This window comes from Acipenser ruthenus, chromosome 10 (genome assembly GCF_902713425.1).
Source record: "Acipenser ruthenus chromosome 10, fAciRut3.2 maternal haplotype, whole genome shotgun sequence".
Taxonomy (NCBI): Eukaryota; Metazoa; Chordata; class Actinopteri; order Acipenseriformes; family Acipenseridae; genus Acipenser; species Acipenser ruthenus.
The window spans coordinates 8,761,080-8,785,856 of NC_081198.1; the positions used below are offsets into that span (position 1 = coordinate 8,761,080).

General features: G+C 37.3%; 1 protein-coding gene across 4 annotated transcripts in view; it reads right to left on the minus strand.

The window, feature by feature from the left end:
- LOC117409440 (astrotactin-1-like) overlaps nt 1-24,777 on the minus strand; it is a 156,562-nt gene that overhangs the window by 60,943 nt on the left and 70,842 nt on the right. For all 4 annotated transcript variants that reach the window (XM_034015524.3, XM_034015503.3, XM_034015492.3 and 1 more), the window contains exons 12-13: nt 11,243-11,409; nt 9,225-9,419 (exon numbers count right to left, since the gene is read on the minus strand). In XM_034015524.3, coding sequence (XP_033871415.1) covers nt 9,225-9,419; nt 11,243-11,409 — 362 coding nt within the window. The remainder of the gene's footprint in view (nt 1-9,224; nt 9,420-11,242; nt 11,410-24,777) is intronic.

Below are 24,777 nucleotides of genomic sequence, written 5' to 3' on the forward strand. Positions count from 1 at the left end.
TTTGTTAATTGCCTTTTTCTTGCCATTATGAGAGCAATATACTACTTCCTGCAGTACAATACTGTCCAAATAATGCTTAAGAGGGTGTAGTAACACAATCTGTTCCAACACTGCTTTTATACAGACAGAGGGTTTGTAAGTAATCAACAAAAGTTGGGACACCTGTAGGAATTGTTAGCATCAACTTTCAAGGCTTAATGTACTTCCATTGCTGCAGAACAGCTGTAAGTTGTTAACCCATTACTTGTTCCCTGAAAAAGGCCTTTTTGTATAACTCTGAAATGTACATTATTTTTCAGTTTTTGGTAACCTAAACTTTTTTTTTTTTAACCACTGGCAGTTTACCGCTTACCTTTGTACCATTTCAGGTTATTCACTGGACTTGGAACTGCTTAAATTTCAATAAAAACTGGAAAAATGGGGGTGTTCTAAAACTTTTGACCGGTAGTGTGTAATATATATATATATATATATATATATATATATATATATATATATATATATATATATATATAATTAAATAAGTAGTCATATTATGCAGTGCAACACAACACAGATAGTTGTTTCCGTGTTAATTTGTTTGCTGTCTTTGTAAAGTTATGATTCTGATTTTGATTATTATTTATTAATATGTTGACTAGACTTACCTCTGATTTAACTTAGGTCCTAGGGGACTTGCATCCGATTTCATCTATGCACGACCTAGTTTTGAGCTGATTTCACTATGAACTTGACTGAATCACCCCCAAAAAGGCACACTCTTGGAGCAATGTGATAAGCTCTCTGTGGATAAATAACAAGGCTTCTGTCTCCAGTGCTGAGTGTAAATGGCAAGCCAAATTATCATTTAGAGATATCTCAAATTGCATTTCAAGATATCTTAAATTAATATGAGATATCTGTAAATAAACCCTTTTGAAGATACCATAATTTAATTTTGAGATATCTACAAATAAAATAAAGATATCTTTAAATGTTTTGCTAGCATGGTACGCTAAACTGTCATTTAGAGATATCTCGAAATAACTTCCTGGTCATTTAGAGATCTCTCTAAATCATTAAGCGATATCTCAAAATAACTTCCTGTTCATTTATAGATATCTCTGACTCATTAGGAGATAACTCAAAATTAACAGGAAGTAATTTCAAGAGCTCTCTAAATGACTTCCTGTGAAAATGTTCTATGTTTTTAATTGACTTCCTGTCCATTTAGAGATATCTCAAAATGAATAGGAAGTTATATAGAGATACAGATGAAGCCTCTTTATATCATGATTGCCGTGCAGGTATAATTCGTGATATAAAGCGGGTCATGATATAAAGCGGGTTTCACGTTTCTATGACAGCACATTACGAGTGCGAGACAAAAAGAAAGAAAACTAACAGTGAATTAAAGAGCAGTGTTTTAATACTGTACATTTACATGTCGTTCTTTACATTTAAACAAATGCATATAGTTCACTACAGGACAAATACGTTTTGTATCATTAACTGGAACTAAACAGTTTGTGTCATTCTCTACAAAAGGAATAAATTGTGACTGATGACAGCTATCAATTAGGCATTGCATTTGGTGGGGGTTTTTTTGTGAAAAAAAAAAAAATTGGTGATGTTGGTGTTTTGTAACTGTACTGTATCCCATTAAGACTCCCCACGCAGCATTTGAAAGGCTGCACAAAATGTCAGTTTATCAGCCGAGATTATTATTGGTTGTTAGTTGCATTGGAAATTAATTATATCCTGTGGTTACTTAGTAGTCCAGCCAAGCAGCATTTGACAGTCTGCACAAAACGTGACAATAAGCAGATTTGTGAGATGATATTAAAAAAGGTAATTTCTCAAAAAACCTATGATGCATGGGAAGAGGTTTTTGAAAAATCGTGGTAATAAAACGGGGAATGATATTAAGCAAGGTGATATAAAACAAGTTCATCTGCATCTCTAAATGATTTAGAGGTATCTCTAAATGAACTGGAAGTTATTTACAGATATTTCTAAATTTAATTCAAACCTTTATTTAACCAGGTAGACATTGAGAACAAGTTCTCATTTAAAATGCTGACCTGCCGACCTGATTTAGTGATCTCTAAATGAACAGGAAGTTATTTTGAGATATCTAAAACATGATTTAAAGATATCTAAAAAAAAAAAAAAAAAACATTTCGAGATATCTTAAAATGATTTAAAGATACCTGAAAATGCATTTTGAATATCTCATTTAAAGCTCCATTTAATATCTGGAAATCATTTTGAGATATCTTTAAATGTATTTGAGATATCTTAAAATGATTTAGAGATATCTTTAAATTATTATTATTATTATTTATTTCTTAGCAGACGCCCTTATCCAGGACGACTTACAATCGTAAGCAAATACATTTCAAGTGTTACAATACAAGTAATACAATAAGAGCAAGAAATACAATAACTTTTGTTCAAGCAAAGTACAAGTGTGACAAACCACAATTCAATAATACAGCAGATAATAGTGATAGTTACATCAGGATATGATTAAATAGTGATAGTTACATCAGGATATGATTAAATACAAAGTACTACAGGTTAAACACTTGGCAGATTACAGTATTCTGAAGTACAGGATTAAATGCAGTAAAATAGGGGGCAGATAAGAGCAAAATAAAGCACATTTACATGAAGGGTGATAGTGTCCCAGGATACAAACAGAGGAGTTCTACAGGTGCTGTTTGAAGAGGTGAGTCTTAAGGAGGTGCCGGAATGTGGTCAGGGACTGGGCAGTCCTGACATCTGTAGGAAGGTCATTCCACCACTGCGGAGCAAGGGTGGAGAAGGAGCGGGCTCTGGAGGCAGGGGAGCGTAGAGCTAGAGCTAGGGGAGGTAGAGCTAGTCTTCTAGTGCAGGCGGAGCAGAGAGGTCGAGTGTGGGTGTAGGGAGAGATGAGGGTCTGGAGGTAGCTGGGTGCAGTCTGGTCAAGGCATCTGTAGGCTAGTACAAGAGTCTTGAACTGGAAGCGAGCGGTGATCGGGAGCCAGTGGAGCGAGCGGAGTAGTGGAGTAGCGTGGGCGAAGCTAGATTAATTTGAGATATCTCTAAATGATAATTTGCCATATAGTACTAATGTTATCACAGAAAGGTCTATACTTTTATCTTCTACAGTACTTATACTTACACTTTATCTTTGTATTTTTTTTTTTTAACCAGACACATTTTAAATACAGATGCATGATCATAACAGAAGTCTAACATAACATAACATAATAATTTTAGAATGAGAACCGAGCACCTGAATCATGGTGCCAACAATATTTGATACAAATAACCTAACACTGTTATATACTAGTAAAGTGAATTTAATACAAAAAACTCTTAACAGAGATCTTAGGGCGTACAAATTCAATGAAGAAAATCCTGTATGGGATCTTCAAGTCATCAAATTTAATAAAGGGAACTCAGCTCTGAAACTCAGATAGTTCACTATCACGATCTCGCAAGCTGCAAATTAAATAGAGAGCTCAGTACTGATGTTTGAGTCTGCAAGCTCAATACTGAGAACTCGGAGGAATAATTAGAGCCAGCAAATCTGAAGTTTAACTCCCTTGGGGCAAAGAATACTGTAAAGGTTTAAAAGATCAGAATTCACTCTGTAAGTGATTTATAAAAGCCCATTTAACTTTAGAGATCTCTATTCTTGACATACATAAAGAGAATGCTTGTATGAGTAGGACACTGGAGTCAGCACAATGGGTGCAGGTTTCATGAAGTGCAAGTGTTGGTTTTAATATAAATAACATGAACACTTACAGCAACACTGTGTTACAAATGGTTGTGTCTGCAATGCAACTTATCAGTTATTTTAAGGCGTCCAAGACCTTGGCTGGGAAGTCTATTGTTGTTGTTAAGATTATTAGGGGGCCAAGCAACAAAGTTGCTGTACCCTATTGTTATTGTTAAGATTATTATTATTATTCCACCAAATTTTCAAATGTCTGTAAAATCAACACTGTTGCACAAAAACTCATGAAACTTAACACAATGGTAGAGGCCTGTGGGAAGTTGTGTCAGCCCAAAAATGAAGGTCATAGGTCACATGGTTTGGCAGCCATATTGGATTTTTCAAGAATTTTGGACAATTTAAAAAAATCTTCTTCTCCGAAACCGCTTATGGTAGAGATGTGAAACCTGGGGCACAGTCAGACTACCCTTGTGTCCTACATTTAGATTTGTTCAAGAGAAGTTGATTGGTCACATGGTTTGGTGGCCATATTGGATTTGTCAAAAATATTCTAATGTCTTCTTCTCTGAAACCGTTATGCCGATTTGCATACATCACCTTGGCAAGGTTGTTGATCTAGTTTGTTCAAAGCAAGTCACTACATAAAAAAAAAACATGGCCGCAGCGAGCCAATCAAATTTCAGCTATGGTCAATTTGCACATATTTGCATATATTGCAATATTTATCTAAGGTAGAATGTTATAGTAGTGGAAGCCTATGGGAATTAGTGTGTACTCTATTAAAAAATGACCTTGATCTTGACCTTTGACCTATCATTAAGGTCAAGTGTAAAACTAGCTTACAAGTCCTTACAGAGTGTAGACAGGGTCATGGTTACTATAGAACACAGACAGGAACCCATATATGCTCTATTTAAAAATGGCCTTGAATTTTGATCGTGACCTTTGACCTATCCTTAAGGTAAAATGTGTTGTTACTATTAATGTCAAGTTTGTAAAAAAAAAACCCCAAAAAAACACCTATGGAAAGTGATGTCTACAGCTGACTGAATGGCAACCAATGGATGGCAACCAAACAAAATACTTACATTTCACAATAACTCCTTGGAAGCTGTAAAGTTGTCGTAGTAGTAGTAGCAGTATCTTGGAGAAAAAAAGCATCCTCCATAAACTTAGGACTTGATTTTGTACCTTTAATTTAAACAAAGCTATTTAGCCTCTAGCCACATTTTTTCATTCCCAAGTCAAATGTGGCAAGTTTTAATTAAGTGTGCAGATAAGGTATAATTGTGGGGTGTTAAGAGGATACTCACGTGTGTTGTTTTGGGGGGGGGGGGGTCTTAATCATGATTCAAGGCAAACTAAATGAGAACAAATGGCAATAAAATATTCATTAAAATCTGCTCTCAGCATATTGCATGAGAGAGCTGGGCCAGGGCCAAGTGAAGGAAAGTAATTAGACAAGGCGATATCTGAAATGGATGCCTTTAAGTTCACATTTAAGCTGTCTGTTTCACCACTCTGTGGCTACTTTCAACAGGAGAGGCACCCAAACAACCTTTTTTTATCACGAGAACCATGATTAGAAGGGATTATTTAGCACAAACACAGGTTCCACTGAGCCTCTGGAGAAAACGCAAGTAAAAGCAATATGAGTGGTGGATATTACTGCACAAAGCAGAAATGTAATTTGTGTGTGTCCGCTGAGACACTTTAAATGAGATAAAAATGAGTTGCATATCTCTGCTCCATTCCAGATTAATTAGCTCAAAAAATAAATAAAATCAGTAGCATCAAGATGGCGGCTTCATTTACCATAGTAAACAGACAGTGCTGTTTGAACTTCAAGACCCACAATACCTTTCAGGAACAGCATGCTCAATCTTGAAAGCGAAACCAACTTCCAGCGAATAGCAGCGGTAACCTGTACGTGCCATAATTATTGGTTCAAATACCGGGCATATTTATGTAAATTAATTAGTCGTGCCCTGTCCCCAAATTGAAACAAAGAAAGGCAAATTCTGCCCAGAATTTTTCGGATTCATGTTCCTGGTCTGGCTCGTCTTAGGCTCACTGGGGCATCGGAAAACAAAAATAAGAATCTTGTCTCTCTTATTGGCGAGTCTAATAAAGTGTCTCCCTGTTTATAGAATGTGTTAGGATATCAGTTCCCTTTGATGATCGGATCAGGATTGTAATCCTTTTGGTGTCTGTTTCGAAGTGTAAACCCAGGCATGCTAGATAAACAGTTCTGATTGTCTTTTGTGAGGGAGAAAGTTTTGCCAGGTTTTAGAGGTGAATGCATGACTTAAGATAAAAATATAAGTTTGTTACAAATTGATTTTCCATAACAACCAAAAAGTCACATGACCATGCTATGGTAGCCATGATAATCGGAAGTCTTACTAAAGGGTACTATTGCATTTTGCCAGAGGATTTCCATTAAAACACAAATTCAGCATCTAAAAGGTTTATAAAAAATGAGCAGTTGAATAAATGGCTGCTGAAGATTCACATAAACAAAAGCTCCCCTTTAAAAGGAAGCCTAACAAATCAATACAAATCAAGGTGATACAGTTTCTGTTTCTTCTAAAGCAGCTTGTTTACAAACATTTTTCCTAAAGATGGTCAAGTCGCTTTTTCCTCCCTTTGAAATTCACTTTCTTTTCATCTTTATGACTTTTGCTTTTAACAGTCTCTCCAGTGGAACTCATACAAGTCAAAAAATCTGTCCTTACTAATATATGAATGCAGGATAAAGGCCTCAATGACCAGAAAATGTGTAGAGGATGATATTTTACTGTGCCCCTATGCTCCTGTTTTATTATGCACTTCCAAAACTTCTTGTGGCCCAGTTAATTCCATTAAACCTAGCTAGTTCATGGTCAGTTTTAATTTATTTCTTGCTATTACTTTTAATTATACATTTTACGGGATTAGCCGAGATTCCCATGTGCTTTTTACTCAAGCCGCTGTGCTACCAGTGAAACTGTTAACGTTTTTCAAAGCCTGATCAGACTGCATTCCCATGGTGACATCAAATTAGATTAGTGCAAACATTTGAGATCCAGTTCCTTGCAGGCATTAATTACTATTTCTAGTTTGCATCAATCTGCCAACCATGCAACACACTCGCTCAAAACTGGTGTTGCCATTAACTTCAAGAATAATATAATTGGACTGTTTGAATTTTAATTTCAATGACAAGGTTTCCTGACCATGTGACTTTACTACAGAAGCAGATGGTGCAATGGCAATTTCTGTGTAGGTACGCTAATAATGATAAAAAAAATATATAAAAGTACAGTGCACTGGAAATTTGTTTTTAATGTGCCAAATTAACACAAGCGTACAATGATCTTACGATGAGGCCAACAGTTCAGGACATCAGATAAAGGCATAATATGGTTCATAAACTGTCCTGGATTCACATGCTAATACAGCAGGCAATTATCACTTTCCAGTCCAGAGTTGTTACTTTGTGAAGGAAGGAAAAACAGTGTGTACTAAGGAAAGACAGAGAATGTTCATTTTATGTGGTGTGTTTCACGCTGTTTAAATCACTGTGGAGTTGAAATTCCAGATGGAACTCAGCATTGAAACAAGCCATAGGTTTTGCCTGATTAAGGACCTTTTTGTTTGTGTTTTTGCTGTTTGAGCCCACTTGTGACGACTGTGTGGCAGTCACGGGTGAAGACTGAACTTTAATGTGTCTGCCTAAAGACACTGTGATGCTGCTCTACAGTTTAAAACTCATATAGCTGTACTCCCACAGACTAATATTGAGGTGACTGTACCCTAGATCTATCCCTAGCCCTCTCCCTGGACCCTAACTGCTGACAACATAAATATAAGTGGACTACCTATAGATGCAGCGTTATATTTGTTCGTTGGTCAACATCACATCTAGTTTCTGCCTTCTCTATATCATGGTGTCAAGTAACCTGGCTGTAAACTGCTTATCAAATAATTACTCACTGTATTAATTGGACAACATGTGACAATTACCAATTTAAATAGTGTACAATTAGTGAAAAAAAATAAACTCAGATCAAAATATTAGCAGTGATTTAATTACAAAAGATGGCACATGCGATGCGCGGTTAGTTACAAAACTGCCTCTGCGATGTCTCTGCTCGGTCTCTCTCTCTCTCTTTGGCAGCTTGGCATCACATCAGGTCCTCCTCCGTAGCTCACTTGATCAAATCCTTGAACGTAAAGTTTCGCTGAAAAGCACTAAAACCAAGACTACAGCAGCAACGACAACAATCTCCCTAACTTCCAAGGAGTTGTGGGCTCTCTAAACGTTAAGTGGGAATTAGCTTTTGTAATTTTTGTTTGTCTTGGTCTGTTTATCTTAATCTGCATTGGTTGCAGGTGTATTAGGCAGCATTTTGAAGGTGGAATTTATTACTGTGCCGTCTTGTTTAGTAACAAATTCAAAATGTGTCTCTCAATTATTCATTCTGTATTCATTAAAACAAGGTAAAAACAGATACGATGGGACATGTTGTCTTCATCAGAGCATATTGAAAGCAGGACTCATTAGATCTATTAAATACATCAAGTACTCATCGTCATTTAACACCTTTATCCGATTACTAGAAATAATTATATAGCAATCAATGCATTCAATTCACATTCCATATACAATCTGCTACGTATATTATTATTAAACATTATAGTTGATGCAACATCATGCGATTGTCATGTTACGCCAACATTCTATGTATGTTCAGCAGCAATCTGCCACATAAATTAAAGTGTAATTTTAATAAAATATAATAATTGATTCAGCATAATGCAACTGACATATCCAAATTTGATCATGATTTCATATTATTTCATCAACAGTATACCACAGATACATACACTAGAAACTATCAACATTGAATATACTTCAACGTAATGTAATTGACATATCTGACTTATTAAAGAGCACAAATTACTCCTTCATTGAGACCAATTGGTTCTAATGTTTGCAGGGCAAATATCCAGTATGCTTCCACAGTAATTTACTAAAATGAGTCACATTAATCTCTTCTGATTAGACATTATAATGAAAAACACAGGTCTACTCTGGGAAATGTTTCTTTGTTTCCTGGAAACATATATCAGGAAATATTATTTCTTGGAACATGGTTCCTTGTGTATACTGAATGATTGTACTGCACGTGGATCCTATTCCTTAGAGGTAAAAATGCACCAAGAACTGAGGATATTGACAGCGCCAGAGGAGGAATACATCAGAATATCTCTGGCCAAGTACTCAAGACACAGGCACCCCCAATGTTTACTCTTGTTCTCGATTCTTGTCAGCAGGTACTGTACAAATGAATGAACAGCAGTTATCTGTCACTGCATATACAATGTGCTCTATTAAAAAAAAAAAGATGTTCAGTTATGTATTAGCGTACCTAATTTAATAATGCAACTCTCAGGAAGGGTTTATTATACCATTTAAATAATAAAAAAAATGATTTCTGACACATCTCTCCATTACTCAGCTTACCTGAAAGTCGCCTTTAGGATCTGTCCTGACGTGAGCTCCTTGGTGTGATTATTGTAGCCGTAAAAGACGTCCCCAAAGACTGTCTGGTTGGCTGGGATGTCGGCCGGCTCCCCGCAGTCTAGGCCTTCAGTGCATGACTCAGAAAGGAGCTGGCAAGACCGTCTATCAGGCTCCAGCTTATAGTCTTCAATGCAACTGTAATGCAAATACAGTACATGCCGGTTATTAGCAACCCTGATAGACAACTTTCGGTTATTAACGACATTTTCCCAGGAACCAATCCCATCCCATAGACTTGAATGTTTATGGAATTCTGATATTAGCAACTGCACACCGCTTATTGACAACTTTATTACTAGTTGCCAGTGCTACAGAGCACACTTGCATGATTTATGCACATACTTCCATGCAGCTTTTATAACACACTGACTTCACAACTGCGTATTTCTGGCACACTGAGGCAGAATCGTGGCTTTGAATCTGGCTATGAAGCTGCACGCAAAACTGAGATGGATTTACAGCAGGAAGTAGTACATTGTAAAAAGCAGAAAACGTTGGACAATTTCTTATTTTAAAATGGTGTTCTTTAGAATTGATTGTAAGTACAACACATATTTTTTTATGTTTGCTTTACTCATTGTATGGACACTTGTAGTACATCATTGTGTAGTACTATTTAAGCATACTCTTTTTGTTTTACACACGCGTGAAGTAAACAGTTCCATGTTTGGGTATTTCATGTTTCTCATGTTAATTTTCTAACACTGTAACATTAAAAACACATGTATTTCAGTGCCATATTTGTACTACAGTAGGCTATATATCATTGTTCCATATAAATAAACTTGAAAACAGGAGATTTTTGCTTATTGGCAACTTTCGGTTAATAACTTTTTGCTGGGAACTGAGAGGTTGTTAATAAGTGGCATCTACTGTATATATATTTGTAAAAATCTGCTGAATCTATTTAGCTTTTATTTTTAGTAGTTATAATAACTACTGACCTTTGCACACTGACTGAGGTAAACACAGGTGTATTTACCCAATTGAACTCTAAATTATAACATAAAGGTATCTTTCTTTTTTTTTTTAAATGATCCATAAAGTGAGTCGATTTACTATTGATCAAGAAATACAGTTGAATACCTTTACATTGATATGCTGGTGGTGTAGTTTCCCTGGTGACACTCTGTATAGAATCAGTAATGCATTCTGTATCCAGGGTCAAACCTTTCAAGCTGACTGTGCACCAGACAACAAACCTATTCTAAACGGGACCAGGTGTCTGTTACTTTAGGTTTCAGATGAAAGCCGGCTTGTTGTTTTGCTTAACCTGCAAAATCTAAGGGCTTTTCTTAGGTTAACATCACATATCTCTAGAACTACCTGTCAAGAAATATTCAGCACTCTGACACACCAGGTGTTAAAAACCTTACTTAAAACCTTAAAGCTTAAAATCTATTTACATTGGCCCACACATAGCTGCTCAGACTCAACGTTATTTTCAGAGCCTTGGGATGTTTGTGCATGGGAGGTGCTTCATAAATGCAAATTGGATTATATTGTATTGTAATTCAGGCTTCTTTCACAGCTGACAACTTTTGGACATGTCTGTGCATGAGATCTTACTGAACCTATGTTAATGAAAGAGAATGCAGTGAAGTGATGATGGCAACCTAAGGGAGGGGGTGAGGGGTATCTATTAAAATCTTTTTGATATCCACAAACACTAAAAGAAACTTCATACATTTTATGATACAGCTTTTTCATTTACTGTACAAGACAAGAATCAGCCGATATAGTTCTAGACTCTCACAAAAGCTGCACAGTTATGGTGACAAATAAAAATGATATTTTTTGTAAGTTAAAATTACAATAGAGTTGTGGAGTATATATTGTATAGTCATTTTGGTAATAAAGATTGTATTGATTAAATACAAGAGGAAAAATATTAGGGAAAAAGAAGCAGTCATGAAAAAAAAAAATCAAATTAGTTCTGCATCGATAAAATAACTCACCCACAGAACATAAGGATGTTGTAGAGAGAAGAGTCTTCAGCCAAGGGTGCCAACTGCTGAAGACACAGCTGTCCACACCCCCCATTCAAGCCATCCGAGCAGTCAATCCCAATGTGGTGATCATAGCATCCTGTGCCATCCTTCATCGGGCTCAGACCTGGTGGGCACTTTGATAGAAAAAATCATGTTTAATGGACTGATTATACATGTACTGCACAGGTGAAGAAAAAAAACATATTATAGTAGTTCGCCAAACAGTGAACAGGTCTGCACTGGCACAGGTCCCTATGGAGGTCTGCATCCCAGTACTGTATTGGGATACTTCAAGAAGGACTTTCAGTGGTACTAGCACTGTATGTAAAACAGCCCATATTTCATGCATTTGACCAAGCATCTCCTTGTTCGATATTATTTTGCTATGTGGGTGTTCGAAACAAGAGAAATGTCCTTTTTTGCATTACGGTCAATATGTGTCCTGTCATTGTGATGTACGGTACGCTATTATTTTGTTGCACTGGGTGACTAGCCAGCAGTTTTACTAATGCAATATTTCAATGACCTAACATGATCAATAGTGCACTTCCCATTAGAGCACTGCTTTGGTTTGGTAGCCTTTAGGGTGGTGACCAGGGCTTGGCCTTCCCCCATCAACAAAATACAGTCTCTTTGTCAAGGCTCTGTCTGGAACCATATATTTTATAAGAACCTTGTTATCTTCATCAAACTGTAGGTCAATCCATGTGCTTGATTATGGTGCAAATATGATTTACAATGGGGCCCTGTTTTATACTGTCACAGCCTAGGAATGTTAATTAATGTGTTTAAATTACACAATAGTTATTTGGCAAAGCACCACCTGATGACGTGATCACCAACACTTTTTAAGCTGTACTAAAGTGTTTCAAGCTGAACTGAAATGATGAATAGTCTGGGTATTTCAGAACTGCCTAAACATATATGCTATACTATCTTCATTTTTTGCGGTACAGAATATTCATATTGCAATATAACTGTATAGTATGCACTGGCCTTCTGAATTTTGTACATCTGTATAATAAGCACAGCGACATTCAGTTAGGAAGAACCCACCAATGTATGAGCAGATAATAAATGAGAAAAAATTGCTGTGGCTCATAGTCAAAACAAATACAACACAAATGCAGTTGAAACAAATAAAATTGACTCGGGAACAAAGGGACAAAGTTGTTAAAATGTAGCCTGTTCCTTCCTCTTTTGGCAGCTCTAATGGTTACAGATTTAGAATATAATCCTCTTGAGTCATCCACTCACTGCATCGGGTATAAAAGGCCATACCTAATGACTAAAGCCCTGCCTTGTCCCTGGACACATTTGCATCGATTTTGATAATTCGCTGCTAGCTTGGTGACAACTGAGTTATTGCCTCTAATGTAAAGATATGGTACATTAAATCTTCTAACCAATCCTCAGCACAGACTCTTTAAATCACTACTACTTTTGATCAATACGTTTGATCAATATTTTATGGAAGCAAAATACATGTAAAGGAATCTGTGTTGCAGTGAACAGTGGCTGAGTGACCCACTGCTCTTAGGCATTGATTTACAACAATTACTGCCGGAAAAAACACAGCAGGTAACTGACAACATGGCAACAGATATCCCTGGGCGTTTTTCATGTTAACATTACTGCAATGACTTCAATAGCCGTTCTTACTATAGACACAGTGGCATTTATGCATGTGCTCATCAGGGGCATGCAGTCTAAAACCTAACCACCTTATATCAGACAGCACGGACAACAGTGGTTTCCATTCCATTAAGTTATGTGTATGTGTTCACTGTGCTATTATACACTTTGCAATGTTTATACCATAATAAATCCACACTATAAAGCCATGCTATAAAGCACTCAATAGTGCTAAATATAGAAATACAATACTAAAATAAAAAATCAATGACAAATTAGGTTTCTTTTAGTATTTCGAAATAACTTGTTTTACAGTACTGCAGTGGACTGTTAAAAGCATCAGAGGACTGCAGTTATTGAAGTACCAGGGGTTAGAGGAGAACAAAAACACATTTCAGCTTTCTTTACATACATGGGTAATACAATAACAGAAACACATTTCAGCTTTCATAACATAACAAAAAGCTAAATGGTAATTTAGTTTTACTCACGCTTTGATAGATATGACAGTAAACACTCAATTGTGAGGTGTTTCTGTATCAAAGACTGAACAAAGGAACAGTCCAAGGAATGGGCTATTATGGAGAACTGACTTTACTGCAGAAGGAAAATAGATACAATATGAGGAATTGTTGTTCCTGGAGGAGTATCCTCCTCCAGGAACAATTTTCACACCGTTTAGGCTTATCAAGTGACATCTGGAATTGGAAGGGTTCCAATACAACCCTTGTATGTAAGCAAAAGATACATCTGGTAAAATAGGCTGTGAACATAATTACTTAGGCAAGATTGAAACTTTTGTTGTTAATAAAAAAAAAATAATAAATAATAAGAATAAACGAATGCATTATTTGCGGCATAGTTTCTGCTTGTAACAACAGACATACTGAAGGGGCTCCCGAGTGGCGCATCCAGTAAAGGCGCTCCTCGCAGGATGTGCCCTATAGCCTGGAGATCGCTGGTTCGAATCCAGGCTATGTCACAGCTGACCGTGACCGAGAGTTCCTAGGGGGCGGCGCACAATTGGCTGAGCGCTGCCCGGGTAGGGAGGGCTTAGGTCGGCAGGGGAATCCACGGCTCACCGCGCACCAGCGACCCCTGTGGCCGATAGGGCGCCTGTGGCTCTGCAGCGGAGCCGCCAGATCTGTGTTGTCCTCCGGCACTATAGGTCTGGTAGCATTGCTGTGGATCTGCAGTGCGAAAAATGACGGCTTGGAAGGAGCACGTTTCGGAGGACGCGTGTTTCAGCCTCCGTTTCCTGAGTTGGCGGGGGGGTTGCGAGCGGTGAGCCGGGGATACAGATAATAATTGGGCATGCTAAATTGGGGTGAAAACCTGGGTAAAAATAATTGGCGACGACTAAATTAAAAAAAAAAAAAAAAAAAAAACAACAGACATACTGAAACAATAATATTCATTTATTTTGCCATCAATAATGCACCTTTTTTGCTAATGAACATCACATGTGTTAGGTATTTAAATATGCTTTCCTAAGTAGTCACGCTAACGCTATCATAAGTTTACTTTTGCTGATAGGAGTCAAAATATTTTCTTTGATCAAATTAAAAGGGCTAAATGCTTTAAGGCAGTGGTTCTCAAATTTTGTGTTCGCGGACCATACAATAAAGAAGCTTACTGAAAAATAAGCACATACAAAAAAATCACATCAATATTAAGAATAACCATAGACCTACCTTTCTTTGTTCTAATGCGATGGGTGGGCCCATTTCTGTGAGCAAAGTTATTAAAATTGGAGTTTTAAAAACCAGTTCTAGTTGATTTTTCATAACACAAATTTACCGAGAGGGAAAAAAAACTGATTCTATGCTTCAGTGCATAATTCTGCTTGTCAAGAGTAGGCTAAACAATTTTAGTCAGGGATCCAGCTGCAAGAAAAGCTAAGGGCGTCTGCTAAGAAATAAATAATAATAATAATAAAATGGTTTAACATGACACCACCGCCTACAATTGTATGGACACTTATTTTAGTAAGGTCAAACCCTACTGTGATTGAATCAAGAGGCCTGCTTTGTCGGAAATATTGCCATGTATATAAAATAAGCCTTAATGTATCTGTACTCCTAACTTGGTTTTCAATCATTTCGAATCCCCAGCATCAACCCAAGTCTTTTCTTCGCGCGCACACACTGAGTTAAAAGAGTCTCTAGCTCAGCCAGCAAACCCTGATATTTCTATTTTTATGTTCTTAAGTACTGTACCTGTCAGTCGTAAATAATGGTTGTTGACAAGTTTTATTTGATATTTAATTAACCGGTGTCCAACCCTGAGTGCAACTCATGTTAGTCAGTAAATGAGCGATGTTGTTCAAAAAAAAAAAAAAAAACGCGTATTGGTAGGGCCTTTAAACTGCCAACATTATATGTTACATATATAGTTTAAAAGAGGGATTGATTAAAATTAAAAGGATAAATGCATGTACATTATTCTGTGAATAGTGATGCTATTGCTGTCCTATCTTCGTTCTCGCTTCATATCAATACTTTCCCACTGCTCCCAAAGTGTCGTTTTCACTGCTGACTGACTGGCTGTGGTGATTGAGTGAAGACACAGACAGAATTCTCCACTTCCTAGAAAATCATATCCAGCAACGTTAAATGCCATTCAAACCCAGCATGATGATGTCTCTGTTCGACTTAATGAGGAGTTGATTTCAAAAGATGAATTTCTGGCCAAATTTCCTCTGTATCATGCAAAGTGCAGAAACTGTTACACAAATAGAGAAACTGTTAAAACAAAAAAACTGCATGTTTACAAAACACAAAGATAGTTCACTACAGCTACTGTTGTCTCAGATTCAAACGTTGTTAGAAGGTCTTCAATGGAGCATGCTGTTAACTAAAAGAAACAATGCTTTGTTTGTGGAAAAACACGTAATAAGAAGGGAGAGAAGCACCTTTTGTTAATTGCCACTATTCATTGACAAAATTCAGTGTGGAAAAAAGCGAAAGAGCTGGGAGATTAAATCATGATACATAAATTACAACCAGAGCATTGATATGATAGCAAATTACTTCAGTACCATCATTCTTGTCTGAGTCCATGGTAAAAAATGTGTCTAAAAATCAGTGGTGAAAATCTGTATGATAACGGCTTTTCCTGGCTGATCTCCCAGATTAAAGGGCCATTGTTTATGGATGGACGTGTCTTTTATATCACAACACTTCGTGACCAGTATCGTCATTGGTTAGTTGATCATGGTATAGAAAATGGCCATTCTTACAGGTCATCTAGTCTGAAAAAAACACCTCCAGAATTACTATCAAGGCTCTGTTGGATGTAGAGCAATGATTGTATCATAAAAAGGAACATCAAGCGTCTTGTGTTCATCAGACGTCAGTGTTGGCAGGTTGCTTTATGAGGTGCAAAAGCTGAAAAATCTAGATGAGTCTGAATACTGTGAAGAAGGTGAGAGGGAAATGCCTATTGACACTCCAGCACAACTTAAAGCCATGTCCTATCACTCAGCAAAAAGCATTAGGCCAGAATTAAGAGCTTCATAAAACCGACAGACAATAGAAACCGCCCATTAGAAAAGACAGATTTCAGCAGAACACATCCGATTCACTCAGCCCAGCTGATGCTTTTCCTTCCTGTAGTGGAAATGCACACGATTCAGCTTCTGAGCATGAACATGTGGAAGCTAAAAATCAACCAGAGCAACAGGTCACAACAGAGAGGGCTCAGTCTCAGCTTCCCACAATGGGCATTTCTTATGTAGCTGCATCTCAACGTGTGAACAACAACCTCTACAATCATGTGGCATGGTTGCTGACAGATGCATCTCCAGATATTGGTGAAGATGGAAGAGTCAATTTAAATCACAAACAACATGAACAAGTTCTTAATCTTACTCAATATACCTGTGCAGCTGTTTCATGTATCCCAACTCCTAAGCATGTAGGCACTGCACTTCATATACTAAAACCAACTAGAAGGAAACAATCACATTCCTGAATATATTTGGCAACAGCATTAGTTGCACAAAGATATGCAACTAGTGGCAACTGCAGTTGATGACCAAGTCTCTCAAGATGGGTTCTTCATACCAGAAAAAAAATTGAAGCCAGGTAGATTTACGCACTGTGCCATTGATAACTTAGATTTGCATGAGTGCACAAAAGATGACAGATCAATGCATGGCACTACACATACAATATATCAGTACTTGAACAAAGATGAAGAGATACAATCTGTGTCTAGCATACCTCTGCTCAAAACCCTTGACTTCTATCAAAAATCTAAAAGCATTTCAGACTGCAAGCAGCCACTTAACCCTGAGTGATCGCCAAAAGAGTCAATCACTGGCTGATGTAGCAACAGAGGCTAAGCAGCCCAATAAAACATGTGAGCGACTGGATCATCTCAGCTGTCTGAGAAGACAAAAGCAATGGCACACCTGGGCCAGTCTAATCAGAAACACCATGAAGACTCAGAATGCCAAGCATAGAAAAATTCAGACACCATCAGGAAAATACAAGATGTGGTTCATGGGAAAATGATCAACCCATTTTGTTGTAATGCCACAGAGTTACTGAACATCTCTACTGGCCAAAAATGTGACTCACATGACCTTGTGAAAGCCAAAAGAGAAGGGACTTGCACCTTTAGTTTATAGACAAAAGAATGGCTGTGAAAACATAGAAGTTGTGAAGCTTCAAACGTTTGCAAGTGCCATAAAGACGACTTCTGCTGCACAGAAAACAAAATCCATGTATGGTGAAGAAAGCGCAGTTGTCAGAAGCCTGTACTTTGCACAAGACCTGGATGAAGAGAAAAAGTTGTCTATTTTTAGCCATGAATGGACAAACTATCTCTCCTCCTTATTTGAACCTGACCTAGACATTCAGCAAGGCTATGCTATGCAGAAAGGCAACACATCAGATTACTTGGTCGCTCTTAAGAAGCACTTGGGAGATTCCTGGAGACAGTACGATCAATTACCAGATTTAGATGAACACACATTATTGGTTGTAGATGCTATGGCTTTTCTGCAGCGTTACCAGCACCTTGACAGCATCACTTTCAATGACTTGCAGGGTGAGTATCAAAAGAAAATATTCCACCTTAAGCCCAAACTGTGCCACTGCATCAATTTCGTTGGAGATAGATATGATGTTAGACCCGCAGAAAGCCTAAAAAGTGAAGAGAAAGGAGAAAAAGACACAGGAAAGAGTAAAGAGTATGAGCCATGCGATTCTCTTGCCATTCCTGAATGGAAGACCTTTATCAAGAATCCCCAAAATAAATCAAACCGTCTCCGCTACATAGAAGCATGGTCAGTCCAGCATACGAAACTGCCTCAAATATTTAAATAAATACTTGGGGGCATTTTCAATGAGCCTATGATCCTGGATATGCAGTTCAGCTTACTTCAGTGCAAGTCATGCAAGTGCCAGAACTTTCTTGTGAGAAGCATGAAGAAGCAGACACAAGGATATTCTCTCACATTGCAGACTGTGTCCAAAACCTAGGCTACAGGAGAGTTATAGTTCAAGCTACTGACACTGATGTCATCCTTATGTGCATCTACTACAGCACACACATTCCAGGCCTGAAGCAATTATGGGTACAGAAGACTCATTTATACCATGTCATGACATTGCAGCAGTTCTTGCCAGAAAATGCATCATGGATGCCTCGCTTATTTCCACCATTCTCCTCAGTGCCTACATTTTAAGTGGTTGTGATACTGTAAGCTATCCCTACAGGAGGGGGAAGAAGCGAGCTCTGAAAATTGCTCTTAAAGATGCTGTGAATCTCATCCCACTTGCTAGGTATGGTGAACCAGGTGAAAGTCTGCATGTGACTGGAGAAATTATTACAGCTGCAAGACATTTCTTTGTAGCACTGTATGACAAGAGTGGCTTTGATGGTTCTCTAGATGATCTCCATGCTCACCTCTTTGCAACCACAAGAGGAGACCTGAGGAGCCTACCCCCAACAGAGGATGCTTTCCATCTCCATCTTCTTCGCAGTCTTCACCAGATGACTGTGAGCAAAAATGCTCACAATCCAGATCCAGCTTATCCTGATGCTACTTCTTTTGGTAGATTTATTGTGCATAACAAGTTGGTACCCCTTATGATGCTTGAGGACTCAAAGCCGAAGGAAGCCATGAAAAAGTATTGCAAATGCAAAACAAGCAGATGCCTGAAGGACTGCATCTGTGCAAAAACAAAAGTGAAATGTACCACAACAGCCTGGCTTCCACTATCATGTTTTAATGAAATATATATATATATTATTTGTCTATTTAAAATGTGTCTGCTATTATTTAAAATGTTCTGTTACGACCAGCCTATTGCCAAATGCTTCAATAAAAACAGCCTTTAAACCCACATGAATATGGGTTTGAATAGATGTTGTGACAGAAGGAAATGATTCTTTGGTATTATTGGTGTTTTGGCTTATATGTTATTTCACTTTTAGGATAATTAAAATCAAGTCTTGGAGCTGTATTTAGTAATGAGTGTGTGTGAAAAGGCTCAATAGCATGAAGCAACTTGTAGGTAGAAATAGTTTAAATAATTTCTTACTAGTATATAATATTAACATTGGTTTATTCCTTTCATAATTATTGCCTTTCTGTGGCAATGTGCCCCGCCCATGTGTGCATTTATATGTTGTATGTTACGTGTTGTGTGTTAATGTTGGTGTATTGTAGTTGGTACACGGGATATAAACGGGTCTGTGTTTCACGTGTGATTTAAAATGTAATTGTATTTAGGCACGGGATTGCACATCACTTCACGTGCATTTAAAGTATTTAATATGTGAGCACGAGGTTGCACGTAATTAATTCACATGCTGGGATTCAAGTGAATAATTAATTAGTAATTGAATCCCAACACAACAGTGTATATAGATGCACGTTTCATTCACTCGGGGTTGTTGGGTGTTCGGTGAGTGGAGAACGGGAGAGAAAGAAGGAGAAAGTAAAATAAAGTAAAGTAAATTAAATTGATAGTTGTTTTCACTCACCGTGTTTGTTCATTTGTCTGTTTACTGTTTAGTACGTTTTTGTTCGTCTATTTATTTTGGCCTCAAGTGCCGTGTCCTGTGTTTTTGTGTTCTCTTATTTTGTTTATTAAATGCTGAGCACAACCAAGTGCTCAGCTTCACCAACCTCGCTGTCTCTGTCTGTCTGTTTCTTCCGGGCCTGCACGTATTCACCACTTTGCCACACTTTCCCATTGTAATATATGACGAATGGGATTCTAATCATCACGGCTATCTTAAAATGAGTTATGTGGCCTTGACCAAGTGCACTGTTAAATGCTGCACACTAATGAGGGGAAGTTTCTGGTACCCAGTGATGAGGAAACAAAGTGGACCCTATGTTAAAACATAAAGTACATTTTAAAAAATGACTATATTAAGTAGATTTATTTTTTATTTAACATTTTGTGATTATTTTCAGTTTGGTGATGTCTTCAAAATGCTGCTATTTCACAATTTTGGATGCTTTTCATTTCCTTAAGTGTGTTTTTTCTGAATGCATACTACTAAAATAGTATCAATTTAGTGTTTAAAAAAGTTATTTTAGTAAACATTAAGCACTCAAATTTGGAATTTCAGAAAAAAAATAAAAACACAGGAAAATGTCAAAAAGCATTTAATTTACTAAAGCAGTCTATGTGTACCTGTTAACTGAAATAAAGTTGAAACAAAAGTAAAGCTAATTTTGCTACAAAATAAGGCTTCATATTATTTTTGGTATTATCACTTTTATTTTCTTAAACTTGATGATGTCATCAAAATGACCTCATTCCTCAAAGTGGCCAAGAGTTCTAGCTGAGCAGGCCTCTTGATTCTTATCCCTCAGGGTCTAAACTTTAATAAAACACTGGCCTGCAAATTGTAGCAAAAAGAGACTCCTTCACTATTTAGGCTGTCTGGATCCCTGTCTGGATCCCCTCCGTGCTGGTCTGAATCGCTCCGTAAACAGTGCTGACATAAACCTCAATGATAGCCTGTTAGTACAAGCATTTAAAAATGCCAAGAATGTATTTTGTATAGTGAACGTTATCTTTGCCTCCTTTTCTATATCTTTTCATGATCAACAAAAATACATGCCTCCAACCCAACTACAGCTGTACGTTAATGCAACACAATGCACACCTTGTTGTGTGTTATCCCTTACTTTACAAGCTTCTGTGTTGAGTGCACGTGAGCACAGTACACGAAAACTCCCAAGTAAAGAATACATTGTAGACACTCCAAAACTATATAGGAATTTATACCTTTTTTTACTTGAAGATATTCTCCATTCCTGCTTCTGTAGCGGAGTTATTAAGGTCTCAAATTTGGGGTTTGCAATAGGATCTATAAACTATGCTGCCACTTCCTTTCAGTAATTATGTAACCTTTCCACGGACAATGTGAAGGGTGCCAACGGACCACAGATTGAGAACCACTGCTTTATGGTATCTCTTTTGAAAAATGATCAGTAGCTTTCAAAAGGTCAACTGAAATGTGCTTTTTACGAAAATGTTTCATAAACTGCATGATCTATTTGTAATGAACAAATAAAAAGTATCTAGGCTGCAATGCCATTTGTTTGAAATCCCATAGCGTGAGGCATTATTAAAACTATTCAGAAAATATACCTAAAACCCCTGAAAAACATTTAGTAAAATCATTTACTGAGAACGAGTATGCACTATAATGAAATTCTCTCTAGTCTAAAGGTTAATCAGTTTTAGTTTTTTTTTAACTTTGTAATACAAATTACTAGTACTTTGGTTTATTTTAAATTAGATTTTGTTTTAGAAATAGGTAATATTAAACTCATTTGTGTTTCAGAACTAAATGGGAAATGAATGTTGTCAACACTCCAGGCTGGAATGGTTTAAATCTAAATACCATCTTGCATGCTTGCAGATGTCTCTTCCAATCATCCTTGGCAACCTTAACTAATTAATCACATCATTATTTAGCAATTATTAGACTATTTCAAAACGACTACACTACCTTGGCTCCCACACTGACTGGGAATGGCAGCCTGGCCAAACTGAGGTGCTAATTGAATAGCAGGAGGTGGGACTGATTTCTGACAAGTAATGGTTATGAAAGATAATTTGAATATGGCATTGGTAATTAGAATATGGCATTGGTATGGTGATAGATGTGGAGTTTGTTTTGCGATCCCTTACAGCAAACATATGAAAACTGAACAATAACTGCCATTGAAGACTGTCCTAAATGACAGCACAGCCCTTTAGTGTAAGATGGATAGTATTTGAAAGGATATCAATGGAACTGCCTTGCTGTTCAATGGAAACAATGTAAAGGTTACAAACTGGCAATCTTCCTCTAATGTCGAACGTCCACTCTCAAACCTTTGAAGTTTTGTTGTGTTGTTTTGTCTATTCCAGAAAGATTTCAACACTGATTTGAGCTACTGAGACAAACATCATCAAGGCTTGAGTCATTTTAAAAGCATAGATTGTTATTACAGATCCTACTTTTTTTTTAAGCAACTAAAAAACTCTTTACTCACCTTCCCCCAGTTCAGCAACAGTGCAAGATTGTTTTAATTGTTAAAATTGCTGTATGAAATTAAGTCTTGCAGCATATGGCATTAAAAGCATTAAATTAATGAATTTAAAAAAATACCAGAATGTAAATTTTTACAACTGCCCAAGTAAAAATGGACTCCCAAAGAAAGTTATGCCATACAGATATGGTTGGTCTACATGAACTGGGGGAGGAAGGACTGTGTAAGAACACCCAGCAAAAACATAGTACTGTTCTCCAAGCTTACAACAGCTAACGAAATGCAAGCTCCCCTTATAACAGTTTACCATAGTAAAAGCATAGCAAATTGTAATAAAGCATAGTGAAAGCATGGTAAAGCATAGGTAAACTTTTTAAAGCACTGGGCGGTATGGTAAAGCACATTTTAAAAAATCATGGCAAATCATGGTAAATGCATAGTATAATGCATAGTTCTCAACTTGTGATCCTCTTCCCAGTGACCCTATTGTCATTGGCACGAGAGGCTGATCTTTTAGAGATTGCAGTCCAAGCCTGAAATTATCTATGTAAAACTGGATTTTAAAAAAATATGTTTAAAGTGAATGTTGATAGGTATGAAAGTTTACTTTTGCTTAACTGAATTAATTTCTTGGTACACCTTGGTTGTATTTCCAGAAGGAGAATCCGCCCACTAATCAACACATCATTTCCAAGCGCCGGCATAAACTCTGTGTGGCTTGCATTCATGTCGCTTCTTTTTGTTTTGGCCTCACAATCACTAGGCAGACGACTATTTTAGAGCCTGGAGGAAGGGCTACCCTTAGCCAAGGATTCCCTAAGGTTTCCTCCTACCATCGAAATTAAAAAAAAAAATAATAAAGTAGGGTTTTTTTGTTTTTATTACCTGAGTGCTGATTGGTTCATTTTAGTCTGCATGGTGCATGGTCAGGCTGGAGAGGCTGGGCTTGTCCTTCAGTGCAGTCGTGCACTGGAGATCAGGCCCTGTGTTCAGTTGCTTACCTTCATTAGCATTTCATATTGGCAATGTGCTCTTGGCCGTTGTTTATTCATTCATTTTAATCCATTGTACCACTCATGGCTCGGTGGCTTTGTCATTTGGGGGAGGGTGGCCCATAGCCACTTTCTATCTGTGGCACCAGGATTGCATGATAATGTTTGTGTATTCACCTGGCCGGCCAGCAATGCAGGTCGCAGTCGTGCACCGTGGACAGGGCCTCTGGCCAAATTTATTATCGTCATTAAATCATATGTTATATTGCATCAATCACTATTCAATTGCATTCAATCATATTGCGGATTCTCCTTCCTGAAAAGGTGTTTATATATATAATGTGTATTTACTACAGAAGCAAAAGTTAAATACTAAAAATATGATTTTTATTATTATTTACCAGTATTTCATATCAGAGGTAATGCTGAATTTATCTTACAACTAGGTCTTTTTTTTTTTACTCTATGTTGGGGTTAGTACGTCAGAGGTAATTTGTGTTGGCTCCGCCCAGTCCTCCAAGGTTCTGAGGCTGAAAATGTGCTTGCTGTATTTTGCAAGATCAGGGTGATGTATTATTGTTTTAATGTGACTGCATCCATAAAGTAGTACAATGTATTGGAGTAAGGGAAAACTCTCACGCAATAATGGTACACTTTTTTTGTTAAACTATTAGATGTTTAAGCTACTATGCCTGACTACAGAACTTGAATTTAAAAATGATAAATTACATCTCAAATCAAGTTTGCCCCATACATATTACCTCAACAGGCTCATTAAATGGAAATGGAAATTATATCATGTTGTGTGTATTGTAATATGAACCACACACAACTATGTAGGGTCGGCAAAGGCAGTGGCTTGACTAGCTTCATTAACGCAATGAATAATTCACTCCTACTGAAGCAGCAAATTATTTATCAAATGTAATAGCTTAGGACAGAATGCAATTTTCTTAAGCAGCTTGTATGTAAGTATTTTTCTACTAGCAGAGCAACCAAGGCCTGGCATTGGCTACATAATGAACAGACAACTGAGCCCCTCCTTGCCACAACCAGCAGTGTTAATGCCATGGGAATTCAAAAGCACACATGCTATTGATTAGATCTTTTTAGTGTGTTCCTTTGAGGCATTTACATGCCAGATGCCAGAGGTGAAAGCTAAGGCTGGAGCTAGAGGGGCTATTGACACCCGAACAGGCAACTAGCAGACCACAGGATTAACATTAACAGCCACACAGCAACAGATTTGGAACAACTTGCACATCATTCTGACTGTTTTCTTACAAACACATAGCCAGATTACATACTAAACCAGCATACCACACCAAATAAAGAATATACTGGTTGTGTGTCAA